General features: G+C 42.9%; 1 protein-coding gene across 3 annotated transcripts in view; it reads left to right on the top strand.

Annotated features, from left to right (window-relative positions):
• Positions 1 to 18,119, top strand: part of ITGAM (integrin subunit alpha M) — a 54,418-nt gene that overhangs the window by 25,234 nt on the left and 11,065 nt on the right. The window contains exons 14-22 of one of the 3 annotated variants that reach the window (XM_061401761.1): positions 7,750 to 7,890; positions 7,982 to 8,191; positions 12,652 to 12,782; positions 12,865 to 13,028; positions 15,570 to 15,724; positions 15,811 to 15,942; positions 16,174 to 16,247; positions 16,461 to 16,602; positions 16,698 to 16,820. In XM_061401761.1, coding sequence (XP_061257745.1) covers positions 7,750 to 7,890; positions 7,982 to 8,191; positions 12,652 to 12,782; positions 12,865 to 13,028; positions 15,570 to 15,724; positions 15,811 to 15,942; positions 16,174 to 16,247; positions 16,461 to 16,602; positions 16,698 to 16,820 — 1,272 coding nt within the window. The remainder of the gene's footprint in view (positions 1 to 7,749; positions 7,891 to 7,981; positions 8,192 to 12,651; positions 12,783 to 12,864; positions 13,029 to 15,569; positions 15,725 to 15,810; positions 15,943 to 16,173; positions 16,248 to 16,460; positions 16,603 to 16,697; positions 16,821 to 18,119) is intronic. The other 2 variants (XM_061401762.1, XM_061401763.1) reach the window with 2 other exon arrangements.

The following is an 18,119-nucleotide window of genomic DNA, read 5'->3' on the forward strand; positions in this document are numbered from 1 at the left end:
ACAGAAGTACCCTGGGGACTGAGGGCTTCCAGGATGGGCATCACCAGGTGCCAATGGGGCAGAGTTTTTTTTTTTTTATTAAACTTTTCATTTTGTATTGGAGTATAGCTGATTATCAATATTGTGATAGTTTCAGGTGGACAGCAAAGGGACTCAGCCATACATATAAGGTGTAGCAGAGGTTTGTAAAGCAGATTTCAGAGGACTTTAAGCTAGAGAGCAGTGGGACCAACTTTGGGACAAACTTGCATTTGAGAATATCATGTCCTCACTTTTCTGATAATAGTAAATACCAACACTTGACCTGTCCAGAGCTCCCTACAAGTCTATCTGTACACAAAACTGGCATTTGACCAGTCCATAACCAGGATGAGCTTCCCTGATGGCTCAGATGGTAAAGAATCTGCCTGTAATGCGGGAGACCCAAGTTCGATCATTGGGGTTGCAAAGAGTGGAACATGACTGAGTGATTAACACTTTCACTTTTTCTAACAAGTAAACCATATTAGTTATTAAAATATTGAAATAATTCTATATCTGTCAATAAATAGCTGCTTTGTTGAGACGTCCTCCCCCTTCTCTCTCCCCACCCCCACCATGCACTCTGGTCCCCTCACCCTGTACTCTTTGAACTTCGCCATAATCTAGCAACTATGACGTCAGATACGACCTGACTCAGAAGACATCTAGGACCCACTTCAGCTAAGCCTGTGGTTGGTGCCTGAGCAGTCCTAGGAATTCAATATTTTGAATATCACCCCTGCAAAAACTGTTTTTAAGAAAGTGTTAGCAACTTGAATTCAGCAATCTATAAAAAGAATAATACATCATGACCAAGTGTGGTTTATCCCAAGAACATAGGGCTTGTTCAACAATGTTGCAGAAATGGGCCAACTGATTCTAAAGTTCATATGAAAATGCAAGAGACTCACAGTAGCCAAAATAATCTTGAAAAAGAAGAATTAAGTTGGAGGAGTCACAGTTTCCAATTTGAGGCTTACTTTAAAGTTACAGTAATCAAGACAGGATGGTACAGCTAAGGACAGACCTATAGATCAATGGAATAGAACTGAGAGTCCAGAAATAAGCCCATATAACTATGGCCAGTTGATTTTCAACAAAGGTATCAAGTTCATTCACTAAGGAAAAAAAGATTTTCAACAAAGATGTTGGGTTAACTGGATATCCACATGCAAATGGATAAATTTGGATCCTTACCTTACAATATACAAAAATTAATTTAAAATGGATCAAAAACCGAAATGTAAGAATAAAAGCTTTGAACCTCTTAGAGGGATTCTTAGGTGAATTTCTGTAACCTTAGATTTGGCAATGAGTTTTTGAACATTCCACCATAAACACAAGCAAATATAAAATAGGTAAGCTGGACTTCATAAAATTAAAAACCTTTGAGCATCAAATAACACTGTAAAGAAAATGAAAAGAATGGGAGAAACTATTTGTAAGTCATATATCTGATAAAGATCTGGTATTTAGAATATATAAAGAACTTTTACAATTCAACGATAAAAAGACAACCTCATTTAAAAAAGGGCAAAGGATTCAGATAGATATTTCTTCAGATAAGCTATACAAATGGCCAATAAGAACATGAAAAGATGCTTGACATTACTAGTCATTGGGGAAATGAAAGTCAAAACCACAATAGAGACAGCACTAGAAAGGCTATTTAAAAGAAAAAAAACCATGAAAAATAACATATGTGGGTGAGAATGTGGAGAAATTGAGACCTTCGTACTTTGCTGCTGGGAATGTAAAGTAATACAGCTCCTACGGAACACAGTTTGGCGGTTTAGTTAACTTTAGATTTACCATTGCTGTTGCTGTTGAGTTGTTTAGTTGCTCAGTCATGCCTGACTCTTTTGCGACCCCATGGACTGTAGCCTGCCAGGTTTCTCTATCCATGGGATTTCCCAGGCAAGAATACTGGAGTGGGTTACCATCTCCTTCAGGGGTTCCTCTCAACACAGGGATTGAATCCCCGTCTCCTGCATTGGCAGGTGAATTCTTTACCACCGAGCCACTGGGGAAGCCCCCAGATTTACAATATGACTCAGAAATTTTGCTCCTAGGTGTATACCCTTTCCCAGGATGAAAACAGTTGTTCAAACTAAAGCTTATACATGAATGTTCATAGCAGCATTATTCATAATAGTTAAAATGTGGAAGGAACCTAGATGTTCATCAACTCATGAATAGATAAACAAAATGTGGTGTATCATGTAGTGGAATACTATTTAGCCATAAAAAGTATGAAGTGTTGATACATGCTACAACATGGATAAACTTTGAAAATGTTATGCTAAATTTAAAAACCCAGCCACAAAAGACCACATATTGTATGATTTAATTCACCTGAAATGTCCAGAGTAGATAAATTCATTGAGCCAGAAAGTAGATTAGTGGTTGCCTGGATATAGAGGGAGGGGGGAGCAGATTGGGAGTGACTTTTAACAGGTATAGGGCTTCTTCCTAGGGTGATGAAAATGTTTTGGAATTCATGGCGATGGTTACATAACATTGTGAATATACTAGAACCCACTAAATTTATACTTTAAAATGATGAATTTTGTAATGTAAATTTTATCTCAATTTAAAAGAGCCATTCTGGAAAAAAAATCAATGTAATTCACCATAACAACAGACTAGAGAAGAAAAATGTAATAATCTTAACAGATATGGAAAAGAATTTGACAAAATACATGCTTTCATGATGTTCCCAGCAAATTAGGAATTAAAAGGAACTTCCTTAACCTGAGAAAGAGCATTTAAAACAACAACAATAATAACAACCTACAACTCGCATCTTATTTAAAAGTAAAAGAGAATTTTTTTCCTAATTGGGAACAAGGCAAGAATATCCACTTTCACCACTCCTATTCGATATCATACTGGAAGACACAGCAGTGCAATAAGGCAAGAAAAGAAAAGAAAAAAGAGCATGCAGAATGGAAGGGAAAAAATAAAGCTGTCTCTATTTACCAATGACATGACTGTTTGCCTGGGAAGTCCCAAAATATCTATTTTAAAACATTATGTAACTAATAAGTTATTTCAGTAATTTCTCAGGATACAAGATCAACATGCAAAAATCAGCTGTGTTTCTAGGCCTGCAATGAATATTTGGAAATTTAAATTAAAAAAACGGTATCATTTACAGTAGCACCAAAGACCATGAAATGCGTGCGTGCGTGCTAAGTTGCTTCAGTCATGTACGGCTCTTTGAGACCCTGTGGACTGTAGCCCGCCGGGCTCCTCTGTCCATGGGATTCTCCAGGCAAGAATACTGGAGTGGGCTGCCATTTCCTTCCCCGCAGGACCTTCCCGACCCAGGGACTGAACCTGTGTCTCTTGAATCTCCTCCACTGGCAGGTGGATTCTTTACTATTAGCACCACCTGGGAAGCCCAGACCTTGAAATCCTTAGGTATAAATCTAATAAAATGTGTACAATATCTTTATCCTGAAATGTACAAAACACTGATGAGAGAAATCAAAGACCTAAATAAATGGAAAGATACACTGTGTTCATGGATTGGAAGACTCAATATTGCTAAGATGTTACTTCTCAAACTGATCTATAGATGCAACACAATGCCAATAAAAATTCTAACTTATTTGTAGAATTAATGAGCTGGTTCTAAGATTTATATGAAAAAATCAAAGAAAGTAAATATTCAAAACAGGTTTGAAAAAGATCTTGGGTAAATACTCGTAGGTATTTAGTGGAAGATTCATAGCCTACCTGAATTTTCAGACTTCCTGTAAAAGTTGCAGTAAGCAGAACAGTGTGGCAGGAATATCGGGGAAACAGAATAGGCCTCAAGTAAACTGACATTGCTTGTCAATAAAGACACAAAGGTAATTCAATGGAGAGCTCAGAGGTGCTGAAACAATTGAACACCCATAGTAAGAAAACAAAACCAAACCTTCTACACGTGTCTTGTCTACTGATCCATGTTAAGATTAATTCAAAATAGATTATAGAGCTGAATGTACTATTATACTTGTGAAAGAAAACATTAGGAGAAAATTTCTGTGACCTTGCATTAGTCGAAGAATTCTTAGATATAACACTGGAAACATGGCCCATAAAGAAAAAAAAAAAAGATAACTAAGAAAAGTTTTGCTCTGTTTATTAAGAGAATGAGCAGATAAGCTATGGACTGGAAGAAAATATTTGCAAATTTTCCTTCCTTTTTCTTTTTTTTCTTTTTTTTGTCTTCCTTTTTAAAAATGACATATTTGAAATAAAATAAAATTACATATCTGACAAAAGACTTATATCCAGAATACATAAAGGAGTCTCAAAACTCAACAACAAGAAGTCAAATAATTCAATTAAAAAATAAGCAGAATATTTGAACAGACACTTAACCAAAGAAGATATGTGAATGGCAAATAAGCACATGAAAGAATGTCCCATATCATTAAATCATCAGATCAGATCAGTCGCTCAGTCGTGTCCGACTCTTTGCGACCCCAAGAATCGCAGCACTCCAGGCCTCCCTGTCCATCACCAACTCCCGGAGTTCACTCAGACTCACGTCCATCGAGTCAGTGATGCCATCTAACCATCTCATCCTCTGTCGTCCCCTTCTCCTCCTGCCTCCAATCCCCCCCAGCATCAGAGTCTTTTCCAATGAGTCAACTCTTCACATGAGGTGGCCAAAGTACTGGAGTTTCAGCTTTAGCATCATTCCTTCCAAAGAAATCCCAGGGCTGATCTCCTTCAGAATGGACTGGTTGGATCTCCTTGCAGTCCAAGGGACTCTCAAGAGTCTTCTCCAACACCACAGTTCAAAAGCATCAATTCTTCGGCGCTCAGCCTTCTTCACAGTCCAACTCTCACATCCATACATGACCACAGGAAAAACCATAGCCTTGACTAGACGAACCTTTGTTGGCAAAGTAATGTCTCTGCTTTCATAGCTTGAATATGCTATCTAGGTTGGTCATAACTTTCCTTCCAAGGAGTAAGCGTCTTTTAATTTCATGGCTGCAGTCACCATCTGTAGTGATTTTGGAGCCAGAAAAATAAAGTCTGACACTGTTTCCACTGTTTCCCCATCTATTTCCCATGAAGTGGTGGAGTGCAAATTAAAACCATAGTGAGATACAATAGCACACCTATTAATATGATTAACATAAAAAAGAAATGAACTTGCAATATCAAGTACTGGCAAGGATGTGTGGCAACTAAAACACCCATACATTGCTGTCAGAATAGAAAAATGTCATTGGAAAAATGACTACTTTGGAAAAGTTCATCAGTATCTTACAAAGTTCAATATGCAGTTGCCATAACACTCTTAGGTAGTTATCCAGGAGAAATAAAAATAGACATTTACATGAAAACCTATATTTAAATGTTTTTAGTGGCTTTATTCTCGAGAAGACAATGGCACCCCACTCCAGTACTCTTGCCTGGAAAATCCCATGTACGGAGGAGCCTGGAAGGCTGCAGACCATGGGGTCGCTGAGGGTCAGAGACGACTAAGCAACTTCACTTTCACTTTTCACTTTCATGCATTGGAGGAGGAAATGGCAACCCACTCCAGTGTTCTTGCCTGGAGAATCCCAGGGACGGGGAGCCTGGTGGGCTGCCGTCTATGGGGTCGCACAGACATGACTGAAGTGACTTAGCAGCAGCAGCAGCAGTGGTTTTATTTATAAATGCCCCAAATTGGAATCAACCCGAATATCCCTCAACTGGGGAATGGATAAACAAACTGTGGTACATCTGTACAATGGAATACTTGTCAGAAATAAATCAGAACAAATTAATGATACATGCAACAACATGGATGAAGCCCAAATGCTTAGTCTAGTTGAAAGAAGCCAGATCTGAAAAGCTACCTACTGTATAATTCCCTTTATATAACATTCTGGAAAAGGCAAAACTATAGGGACAGAAAACAGGTCAGTGGTTGCCAGGGGCTGATGACTGAGGAAAGAGGTTGATTACAGCAAAAGGGAATATTTTGGGGGTGAGGAAACTGTCCTGAATCTTGACCATCGTGGTTAATTACATGACTTTGTGTGTTTGTCAAAACTCATAAAACTGTAGTAAAAAGGTTGAATTTTATTATGTGGAAATTATACCCAATAAACTTGACCTAAAAGCAAAAAAAAAATCCTATTGACTTTATGATGAAGCTTAAATACCTTTATTGAACTATGGGGGAGGAGGCGGGGGAAGAGGCGGGGGCGGGGGGCGGGGTGGGGGGGGGGGCTTCCCCGATGGCTCAGCAGTAAAGAATCCTCCTGCAGTGCAAGAAACACAGGAGACATGGATTCGATCCCTGAGTGGAGAAGATCCCCTGGAGGAGGGCCTGGCAACCCACTCCAGTATTCTTGCCTGAGAAATCCAGGCAAGAATCTATTAAGATCTCCTGGGGAATTCAGGCAAGAGTGTCCTCTGCATGGAGAGAGGAGCGTGGCGAGCTGCAATCCATACAGTCGCAAAGAGTCGGACACAATTGAAGCGACTTAGCACTCCAGTGTTCTTGCCTGGAGAATCCCAGGGACGGGGAAGCCTGGTGGACTGCCGTCTATGGGGTCACACAGAGTCGGACACGACTGAAGTGACTTAGCAGCAGCAGCAGCAGCATGCACATGCCCGGACTATCAGGAGGCTTCCCTCAGAGGCGTGTGAGGCAGAAATCAGACAGTAGTGAGTCACTGTCTTGATGCCATCTGCACTTTTCCTTCCTTGAACTTGCCCCACAAATTAGAAATTTCCATATACATCTCCCTTTTATCTGGTACTGTTCTCCCTTCCAACCTCCTGAACTAAAAGCCTTGAAGGCACCATCTCTACTACCCAGCCTCACACTCAGCAAAGAGCAACCCTTTGTTTGTTGAATGAATGAATGACTAAAGGGGTGATTTCTATGGATGAAGTCTACCCATTTACAGAGAACATATCTTGATATTTTTTGAACATATTTTAAAATTCTTTTAAAACGTAAACATTATTTCTCAATATCATGCAAAAAATTTCCTGTAACAATAGTTATTTTTCATCCAAGCCAGTTGATCCCTTATTAAAGCCAGACTGCCAACTTTAATTTACCCCCTAAAGACTTCCAACATATTGAAAGGATATCCCGTGTGGTCTTCCAGGCTTTTCTCTCGATATTTTCTTTTTCTTTTTAATTAAAAAAATATTTATTTTATTTTTGGCTGCTCTGGGGCTTAGTTGCAGTGCATGGAATATTTCATAGCCTCTCGAGGACTCTTTGTCGCGGGTGCAGGCTTCTCTCTAGTTGTGGTGTGCAGTAGTTATGGTACTCAGTAGTTATGGTACTCAGTAGTTATGGTACTCAGTAGTTATGGTACTCAGGCTCAGTTGTCCCGCAGCATGTGGGACCTTGGTTCCCCAACTGGGGATGGAACCTGCTTTCTCTGCATTGGCAGGTGGATTCTTAACCACTGGACTATCAGGGAAGCCCCTGTCTGTATTTTCAAATCCAACTTCTTTGCTACCTTAATCATCTCCCTGGAACACGGTTTAGGGTGAATCCTCACCACCGCCCATCAACTCTATAACAGGCTCTTCAGCTGGCAGTACATTCAAACAAGGATTGATCATGAAACAGGGAGAGGATCTCATCCACTCCAAAGGGCCTTCCTCGGCAGGCGTGATTCTACGTCCCAGGGAGAAAACCCCCATGCCCTGTTTTAGGTGGGAAGAGGTATGTGATCTTGGCCTTATCTCTTTCAGATTGGCTCCTACTTTGGGGCCTCCCTCTGCTCCGTGGATGTCAACAGAGATGGCAGCTCCGACCTGGTCCTCATCGGGGCTCCCCATTTTTATGAGCAGATGCGAGGGGGCCAGGTGTCCATGTGCCCCTTTCCCCGGGGGGTGAGTAGTGATGAGACCCGGGCTGGGTGAGGTCTGGCTGTGGGATGGAGGGGTCGCCTGGGGTGGGCCTGACACTATTTTTGTTCTGCAGAGAGCTAAGTGGCACTGTGATGCTGTCCTGCGAGGGGAGCCGGGCCACCCCTGGGGCCGCTTTGGGGCAGCCCTGACAGCGCTGGGGGATGTGAATGGGGACAGGCTGGTGGATGTGGCCATTGGGGCCCCGGGAGAGCAGGAGAACCAGGGTGCTGTCTACCTGTTCCATGGAACCTCAGAACTGGGCATCAGCCCCTCTCACAGCCAGGTGAGGCCGGATCATCTGTCCCTTTCTAAATCAACATTCCCCCAGCTGCCAGGTCAGTTCTCCCAGAAGCCCTTTTCAGAACCTTCAAAAATAATACACACTTCACAGAAAAGATTCATTCTGCCCACAACTAGAGGAGGTGCACAGGGTCAGCATCGCTGCTGCCCCTTTACAGGAGGGAAGATGAAGGCTCAGAGGTAATGAATGGTGAGCCGGGAGTGTTGGATGTAGACATTCTTCTCCTCTGAATCTCAGTCTTCATAGGATGACCAATAGATCTGGTTTGCCCCACATCTGTCCTGGTTTGGGGCTTCCCTGTTGGCTCAAATGGTAAAGAATTTGTCTGCAATGCAGGAGACCCGACTTGGGAAGATCCCCTGGAGGAGGAAATGGCAACCCACTCCAGTATTCTTGCTTGGAGAATTCCATGGACAGAGGAGCCTGGTGGGCTACAGTCCGTGGGGTTGCAAAGAGTCAGACACGACTGAGCAACTAACAGTAACTAACTAACAACCTGATTTTAGCAGTGGAAGTCTCACAACACAGGAAGCCCTATGGTTGGCCATTCTACCAGGACTGCATACGTCATGGGTGTGTGACCTGTGTGGCCACTCAGGACTCCTCTCTCAGAAGGGCGCTGTGCTTAGATTAATGCTCTGCTCCGGCCATCTTGAAATTCTTAACTTTTGAATAAGGAGTCCTACAGTGTTTTCCCCCCATGGGGTCCTGCAAATTGTGTAGCTGATCCTGATGGCTGGTCATTTGAAATGTTGATTGCCACAACTGGTTTCCTCCTGAAGAGGCTCCCTCTTTCCTGCCAGATGAAGCCCACTATCTAAAGAGACCCCCACAGTCTGGCTTTCTCCCTTACAGCCCACTGAGGCCATCCAGTCTTCTGGTCTCTGACTTTTTTCCAGCATTTTTCCCCCCAAATTTTTCTTATGTCCTTTCTCTGTTCCTTCATCACTCCTGCCAAATCCCTCACAAGGTTCAACCCTACTAACATCACCTGAACTTCTTAAAAAATGGGTGCATAGGCCCTGCCAGTACGGGGTCTGATTCAATTGGCCTGAGGTCAGGGCTCCAGGGGCTTCCCAAGTGGCACCAGCAGTAAAGAACCCATCTGCCAATGCAGGAGACATGGGTTTCATCCCTGGGTCGGGAAGATCTCTTGCAAGAGGGCATGGCAAACCACTCCAGTATTCTTGCCTGGAGTATCCCATGGACATAAGGGCATGGTAGGCTACAGTCCATAGGGTGGCAGAGTCAGACATGACTGAAGCACGTATGTACAGAGCCCCAGGCATCAGTAAAAATTTCCATTTTATTAAGAAAAATTTCAATGTATAGTGAACACCCATGTATTTATAAGCTAAAATCTACTATGAATATTTTACTAGATTTACTTTTTCACATCTCCATCCTTATATTCATCCTTTTCTACTTGTTCATCAGTTCAACACATTTTAAAATGCATTTCAAAGTAATTTGCAACACCAGTCCAACTTCACCCCTAAATGCCTCACCATGTATATCATTAATTAGAATTTAATATTTGCTTACCATTATTTTTAAAATAAAATGTATAGACAGGAAATGCACAGATCTTTGGCCAGTTGATGAATTTTGAAAAATATAACCCACAATCCTGGGAATTCTCTGGCGGTCCAGCGGTTATGACTCAGTGCTTTCACTGCCATGGCCTGGGGTCAATCCCTGATTGGGGAACTAAGACCGTGAAAGCTGTGTGGTGACTAGACAAACAAAAACCAAACAAACAACCCCCAATAATTCTATGAAGGTACATGCCTGTAAAATTCCATGGACAGAGGAGCCTGGCAGGCTACAGTCCATGGGGTTGCAAACAGTTGGACCCAACTGAGCAATTTCACTTACTGTACCGAACATCATGATCACTTTAGAAAGTTCCCACCTGTCCCCTCCCAGTCAATTTCTGACCCCACTCCATCCTAGAGGAAGCTACTGTTCCAATTATTTTCCACCATAGATCAATTTTGCCCATTCTAGTGTATGGACTATGATGCTATGTCAGCCCTAGTATTTTTCACACACTCCTTTTTTTAAAATAATTCTACTTGTTTATCTATGGCTGCACTGAATCTTCATTGCTTTTCCGGTTTTTCTCTAGTTGTGGCCAGCAGGGGTTATTCTCTAGTTCCGATGCTCAGGCTTCTCATTGCAGTGGCTTCTCTTGTTGCAGAGCACAGGCTTCTAGGGCTCGAGGTCATCAGTAGTCACATGTTCTTTAGTTACAGCCCAGCACTCCTCACATTCTTCCCTCTGTGTCACGGAACCTCTTTCCGCAATTTTATGAATATTATAGTTAAGCCTTTTTCTCATTGGCATCTGTTGTTTCTTTGTGTAAATGGGATTTGAAGGCTCTGGTTTTACTCTATTTTTATTACAACACTTTACATGCTTGTATAAGTTAAAAGATCTAAAGTAAACAGCAAAAGCCCTAGCTCCTTCTGCCCTTTATCTTTACCAGAACTTGGCCTGGAAAGGAAAACAAGGGTAAAGGGAGGGTCCACACATTCACCCACTCTCACCCACACCCCCGTACACCCATCCCCACCCATGCCCACACCCACTCACACCCACACTCAGACGCACCCACAGCCCCCATACGCCCACATCCACTCACACCCATACACACACTCCCACTCCACTCACATTCTCCTCTCCCACACCATAGACTTTGGAATTAAAAATAAATGCAAAAACGATCATGCAAGCTTATTGTTCTACTGTTTGTAATTTTTACTTGTTCTTTTTCTATTACTGGAACTGTGGTGCTCAGTATTTCAACAAGCAAGTGTCCTATGGATCTCCCAACTACCATATTATATAATTTCAAAACAAAGCTTCCTCCCAATAGGATATAATAATTTTTTCTCAAAAAAATTGGCAGTATAATATATGTTCAGTAAACACACAAATCTTAAGTGTTGAATTTTCACATCTGTGAACCCAAGTAAGCACCACCCAGATGAAGATATAGCACATTTCCAGCGTCCTGCACTTCCTCATTCTTCTTTCCAGTTGACAACTTCACTTAAAAAATGGCAGTAAAATACACATGACCTAAAACTCACCCCCTTAACCATTTTTAAGTGTACACACTTCAGTGGCATTAAGTACGTGACAAAGTCACTTTTAAAATTTCTTAATATATTTGGCTGTTATCCTTTCAGTTAGACTTTATTTTTTTGGGAGGGGGGGTCCAAAATCACTGCAGATGGTGACTGCAGCCATGAAATTAAAAGATGTTTGCTCCTTGGAAGAAAACCTATGACCAACCTAGACAGCATATTAAAAAGCAGAGACACTACTTCACCAACAAAGATCTATATAGTCAAAGCTATGATCTTTCCAGTAGTCATGCATGGATGTGAGAATTGGACTATAAAGAAGGCTGAGCACCAAAGAATTGATGCTTTTGAACTGTGGTGTTGGTGAAGACTCTTGAGAGTCCCTTGGACTGGAGATCCAACCAGTTCATCCTAAAGGAAATCAGTCCTGAATATTCATTGGAAGGACTGATGCTGAAGCTGAAACTCCAATACTTTGGCCACCTGATGTGAAGAACTGACTCACTGGAAAAGACCCTGATGCTGGGAAAGATTGAAGGCAGGAGAAGAAGGGAGCAACAGAGGATGAGATGGTTGGATGGCATCACTGACTCTATGGACATGAGTTTGAGTAAGCTTCAGGAGTTGGTGATGGACAGGAAAGCCTGGTGTGTTGCAGTCCATGGGGTTGCAAAGAGTTGGACACGACTGAGTGACTGAACTGAACTGATCCTTTCAGTATTAATTTTCCATATAGATTGAAGAGTCAAAATTGTTCCTAACAGCTTATTATGAAAAGTAACAATTTTCATACCCACACTGTGATTTCCTCTTTGTTTTTCCTCCTCTTGAGGAAACCACTTTCAGCTCTTTCAATGATTCTCTGTACTTGCCAAGGACACAATTATATTGCTGCTGCTTGATTTTTGTTTTTGCGTTGACTTCCTACTATGGAAGGTGAGGACTGAGCTCTCTTTGAGGCCTCTCTTTTCAGATATTCACATGCTTTGCATCCCACCCCCACATTAAATTTATATGATAAATTTGGTTAGGTCAATACAGAGTGTTTGCATTTTCCTGACCACGTAAGAGAGATCCAGCTGAATCAAGAGATTCAGCTGAGTCAAATAGTATACTGTCTCTTCTTTCCTGTGAAGCTTCTTATTTTCTCTGGAAAACCCAGCAATTATGGAAATTTTTTATATCATCTCAAGGTTGTGGTTTAAAGCTGAATAGTTACCCTAATTTTTAAAGAAATTGTGGGAGGTGTGACTTGAGTGGAGCCCAGACAGTCTCTCCTTGGGTCACCCTGGGAGACTGAGTTACTCTCTTCTCTGTTCTTTCCCGCCTCCTCTTTTCCACCGTCAGCGGATCACAGGCTCACAGATATCCCCCAAGCTTCAGTATTTCGGGCAGTCACTGAGCGGGGGCCAGGACCTCACAATGGATGGATTGGTAGACTTGGCTGTCGGGGCTCAGGGGCATGTGCTGCTGCTCAGGTGAGAGTATACCAGGTATCTTCTTTTTAAGGAGTGTGTTTGCTGTACGATGGCCCCTGATGGCCCTCTGGCTTCCCCCCAGGTCACAGCCTGTGCTGAAAGTTGAGGCGACGATGGAGTTCACACCCAAGGAAGTGAAGAGGAATGTGTATGAGTGTCGTGACCCAGTGGTAAAAGGCCAGATTGCTGGGCAGGTGAAAGTCTGCCTCCAAGTTCGCAAAAGCACATGGGACCGACTGGGAGAAGGTGAGGCTGAGTGGGTGAATTTCAAGAGGTTAAAATGACTGGGGACATTGATGGGCTCTGATAGCCTTCTTCAAGCTTGGATGGAGTAAGCAGATGGTTTCCCTGCTAGAGCATGGGTGGGGAGGCCCAGAAAACACCACCAAAGAAGTAAGTCTCTGGCACTTCTTTACAGTCTCAGTTCTCTATAGAATGAAGGGCCCCACCCTGTGAACTAACCAGATATATTTTTTTAACTGAGAGGTGGGCAGAGGAGCTTGGCAAGCTCCATAGTCCATGGGGTTGCAAAGAGTTGGACATGACTTAGCAACTAAACAGCAACAATAATTTGTTCAAAGGGGAGACTGAGTTGATGAAGCAAAGCACAAACTCGCAAAGCATTCAGACATGTATTTTATCACAACTAACTTGACTCCCTCCCTTGTCTCTATTCTGAGTGGCATTGTGCTTGGGGTGAGAAAGAGTAACGGTGGTCCTAGAGAGAAACAAGGGGAGGAGATAAAATTAGTTTTCTAGCAATAATCTTACTGGACTGAGAAGATAGCAGTCAGGGTTCGGGGCAAACAAGATGGCTAGAAATTGAGAGTGAAGTCTTGGAGAGGAGAGAATTACAGAGAAGATCCCCCAAAATCTACATGGAAATTCCATACAAAGTCATTGGCTGACTTCTAAGTCATGCATGTCCAGGTCAATACTTCCAGAAACTCAGTGGAAGACAGCAACTGAAGAGCTAATGAGTTGAAAAGAAATCCAGCTGCTGGGGAAGCAGAGATTTGAGTGGGGCATTGAAAAACACCTTGGTCCTTCTATTGGGAAAATGTCCATTGAGACCAGCAAGCAAGAGAAACAACAGACAATAGATATAGACCCACAGATGATTCAAATATTAGAATTATCAAATCAGAATTTAAAATATAATTAAAATTAATATCTTCAAGAATAAAGAGGAAAGGATGGAGAACGTCATAAAAAAAATCTGGATTTCCTAAGAGTTCAATGGAAACAACTAGCACTGAAAAACAAATGGAATGGAATTGAGAATTCAATACATTTAATAGCAGATTAGGAGCAGAACAAACAGATATACATCACTATATATAAAATAGGTAAACAAGGATTTACTGTATGGCACAGATAATTATATTCAATCAATATCTTGTTTAACCTATAATGGAAAAGGAGCTGAAAAATATGTATATGTATAACTGAATCACTTTGCTGTATACTTGAAACTAAAACAACACTGTTAATCAGCTATACTTCAATATAAAATAGAATTTAAAAAAGAAATGGTGGTAAAGACTTTTCTAAAACTGGTGAAAGACATCAAGATTCTCTACCAAGTCAGAGCAAGATAAATATAAAAGGAACCATAAATTGTTACATTATACCAATGCCCACAACACCAGACACTGTACCATCCCAAGGTACAAACTGCTGAAGAACAAAGACAAAGAGAAAAAAGTGAAAAGCAATATACTTTAAAAATATACTTAATTTTCTGTCTTGTAACAGAATAGGTATTAATTACTGAGCATTTATTATGTGGCAGGCACTATGCTAAATGCTTCATAGGCACAATTTTATTTTCACTGTTGGAAAGAAACAATTATTATCTTCAATTTAAAAATAAGGAGGAACTTCCGTGTTTGTCCAGTGGTTAGGGCACTGCACTTCCAATGCAGAGGCCAGGGTTCAATCCCTGGTCAGGGAAGTAGATCCCGCATGCTGCAAAAAGACCCCATGTTGTTGTTCAGTCACTAAGTTGTATCTGACTCTTTGTGACTCCATGAACTGCAGCATGCCAAGCTTCCCTGTCTCTCACCATCTCCTGTAGTTTGCTTAAATTCATGTCCATTGAGTTGGTGATGCTCTCCGAACATCTTATCCTCTGTTGCCCCATTCTCCTCCTGTCCTCAATCTTTCCCAGCATCAGGGTCTTTTCCAATGAGTTGGTTCTTTGCATCAGGTGGCCGAAGTGTGGGAGCTTCAGCTTCAGCATCAGTCCTTCCAATGACTATTCAGGGTTGATTTCCTTTAGGAATGACTGGTTTGATCTCCTTGCAGTCCAAGGGACTGTCAAGAGTCTTCTCCAGCACCACAGTTCAAAAGCATCAGTTCTTCAGTGCTCTGCTTTCTTTGTGGTCCGAGTCTCACATCCATACATGACTACTGGAAAAATCATAGCTTTGGCTAGATGGACCTTTGTAAGCAGAGTGATGTCTCTGCTTTTTAATATGCTTTCTAGGTTTCTTCCAAGGAGCAAGCATCTTTTAATTTCATGGCTGCAGTGATCTTGAAGCCCAGGAAAATAAAATTCGCCACTGTTTCCACAACTAAAAGATCCTGTGTGCTGCAATTAAGACCTGGCTCAGCCAAATCAATACAGAAATAATTTTTTAAAATAAGGAACTGAGAGACACAGGGAGGTCAACTAATGTGGCCAAAGTTGGACAGTTGGGGAGCAGAGGAACAGGGCCGCCACCTCTTGCCAGTCTGACTCCAAAGCCAGGCTCCTTACCGCCATTCTTCCCACCCCTTCAGGAGATACCCAGAGCACTATCACCTATGACCTGGCTCTGGACCCAGGTCGCCCCCATTCCGTGGCCATCTTTGATGAGACACAGAACAGCACACGCAGACGTGTAGAGACGCTGAGGCTGAGTCAGAAATGCGAGACCCTGAAGCTCCGGTTACTGGTGAGCAGGGGGTGACCATCCTCCAAGCAGGGGGTGGGCTTGTGAAGCTGAGAAGGCTGGACCACCAACCCCTCACTGTCTCTCAGGATTGTGTGGAGGACTCAGTGACCCCCATTGCTCTGCGCCTCAACTTCTCTCTGGTGGGGGAGCCTGCACACAATTATGGGGGCCTCAGGCCAGTGCTGGCTGTGGATGCTCTGAGACTCTTCACAGCCTCGGTGAGTCGGGAAGATCCCCTGGAGCGGGAAAGGGCAACTCACTCCAGTATTCTTGCCTGGAGAATCCCACAGGCAAGAAGAGCCTGGCGGGCTGCAGTCCATGGGGTCCCAAAGAGTCGGACACGACTGAGCAACTAACACTTTCACTTTATTTCGAGATTTCACTTTGCTGTTTCTTTTTACATCCTGTCCCGATTTCCTTTTGTTTTTCTCATATTCCGTGTTTGGCAGCTTCCCTTTGAGAAGAACTGTGGCAATGACACCGTCTGCCAGGATGACCTCAGCATCACCTTCAGTTTTATGGAGTGAGTTCCCTGTCCTCTTTTTTACCCCCAAAACTGCACCATGACCTGGCGCTCTGTTCTCCTCCTGGCCCCCAAGGGAGCCTGGCACAGAGCAGCTGCTACCGCCTCATCCACTATCTTCTCTCTCCCAGTGTCTGCGCCTCCTTCCCTCCAGAGCACATTCGCGGCAGGGAAGCCCCCAGCCTCTCATGGCCTGGCTTCTTCCTTCCACAGCCTGGACACCCTGGTGGTGGGTGGACCCCGGGACTTGAACGTGACGGTGACTGTGAGAAACGAGGGCGAGGACTCCTACAGAACTCAGGTCACCTTCTTCTACCCGTCTGGCTTGTCCTACCGGAGGGTGTCAAGCAGCCAGGTAGCCAAACCCTTCTCAGGCTCCGTCTGACTTTACTTGCCCCACCCCCATGGCTGCCAGCTGACTTCACCAGCTCTGCCTCCCTTGCCTTCCAGAACCAGCGCTCACAACGGTTCTGGCGCCTGACCTGTGAGTCTGATGTCTCCACCGAAGGGTCTGGAATCTTGAAGAGAACCAGCTGTGGCATAAACCACCCCATTTTCCTAGACAACTCGGAGGTCAGACTGCTGGCTCCTCCTCCCTTTTTCTCCTTTGTTTTCTTCTGAATTCTTCCCTAGTTCTTCTCCTTCTTCCCACACTGCATGGCCTGTGGGATTTTAGTTCCTGGACCAGGTATTGAACTCAGGCCCTTGGCAATGAAAATGTGAAATCTTAACCACTGAACCATCAGGGAATTCCCTTCTCCTTCTTCTTTTTAAAAGTAGATCTTTCTTTCTCTCTCTCTCTCTTTTTTTTTTTTTGAAAAAAAGTTTTGCTGAGATAAAAATCCATCTACCATTACAATACACCCATTGGGCTTCCCTGGAAGCTCAGACAATAAAGAATCTGCTTGCAATGCAGGAGACCTGGGTTTGATTCCTGGGTTGGGAAGATTCCCTGAAGAAGTGAATGGCAACCCACTCCAGTATTCTTGCCTGGAGAATTCCATGGACAGAGGAGCCTAACGGCTATATAGTCCATGGTGTCACAAAGAGTCAGACATGACTGAATGACTAACACAAACATTTAAAGTATATGATCCAGGGACTTCTCTGATGGTCAAGTGGTTGAGAATCTGACTTGGAATGTAGGGGACACGGGCTTGATCCTGGGTTAGGGAACTAAGATCCTATGCCACATGCCACTGGGCAATCTAAGCTCAAGTGCCACAATCTAAGCTAGAGAGCCCACACACCCCAAGACCTCATGCAGTCAAAAATGAAGAAATAAATAAACTGAGAAAAGTATACAATCCACTGGCTTTTGAAATGTTCACAGAGTTGTGCATTCATCAGCGTGATCAATTTTAGAGTATTATATTTTTAATTTAATGTTTAAAATATTACTTATTTGTTTGGCTGCATTGGGTCTTAGATGCAGGATCTTTCGCTGCAGCTCATGAACTCTTTAGTTGTGGTCCACAGGCTCAGTAGGTGTAGCACTCGGGCTTAGTTGCTCCAAGGCATGTGGGATCTTAGTTCCCCGACCAGGTATTGAATTCGAGTCCCCTGCATTGCAAGGCAGATTCTTAACCCCTGGACAGCCTGGGAAGTCCTAGAGTATTTTATAAAACCCCCCAAAACACCTTGCTCCCTTTGGCCATCAGCCTATGTCTTCCCATCTGTCCCAGTTCTAGGCAACCACTAATCTATTTTCTGTCTTGAGATTCACCTATTCTGGGTATTTCATATGAATAGAATCATACAATATGATGGCTTCTTTGAGCATCACGCTTTCAAGGGTTACCCATGTTGCAAGATGTATTAATACTCTGATTCTTTTTATTGCTGAATAACACTCTGTTGTATGGATGTACC

The sequence above is a fragment of the Bos javanicus genome, chromosome 25 (genome assembly GCF_032452875.1).
Source record: "Bos javanicus breed banteng chromosome 25, ARS-OSU_banteng_1.0, whole genome shotgun sequence".
Lineage (NCBI taxonomy): Eukaryota > Metazoa > Chordata > Mammalia > Artiodactyla > Bovidae > Bos > Bos javanicus.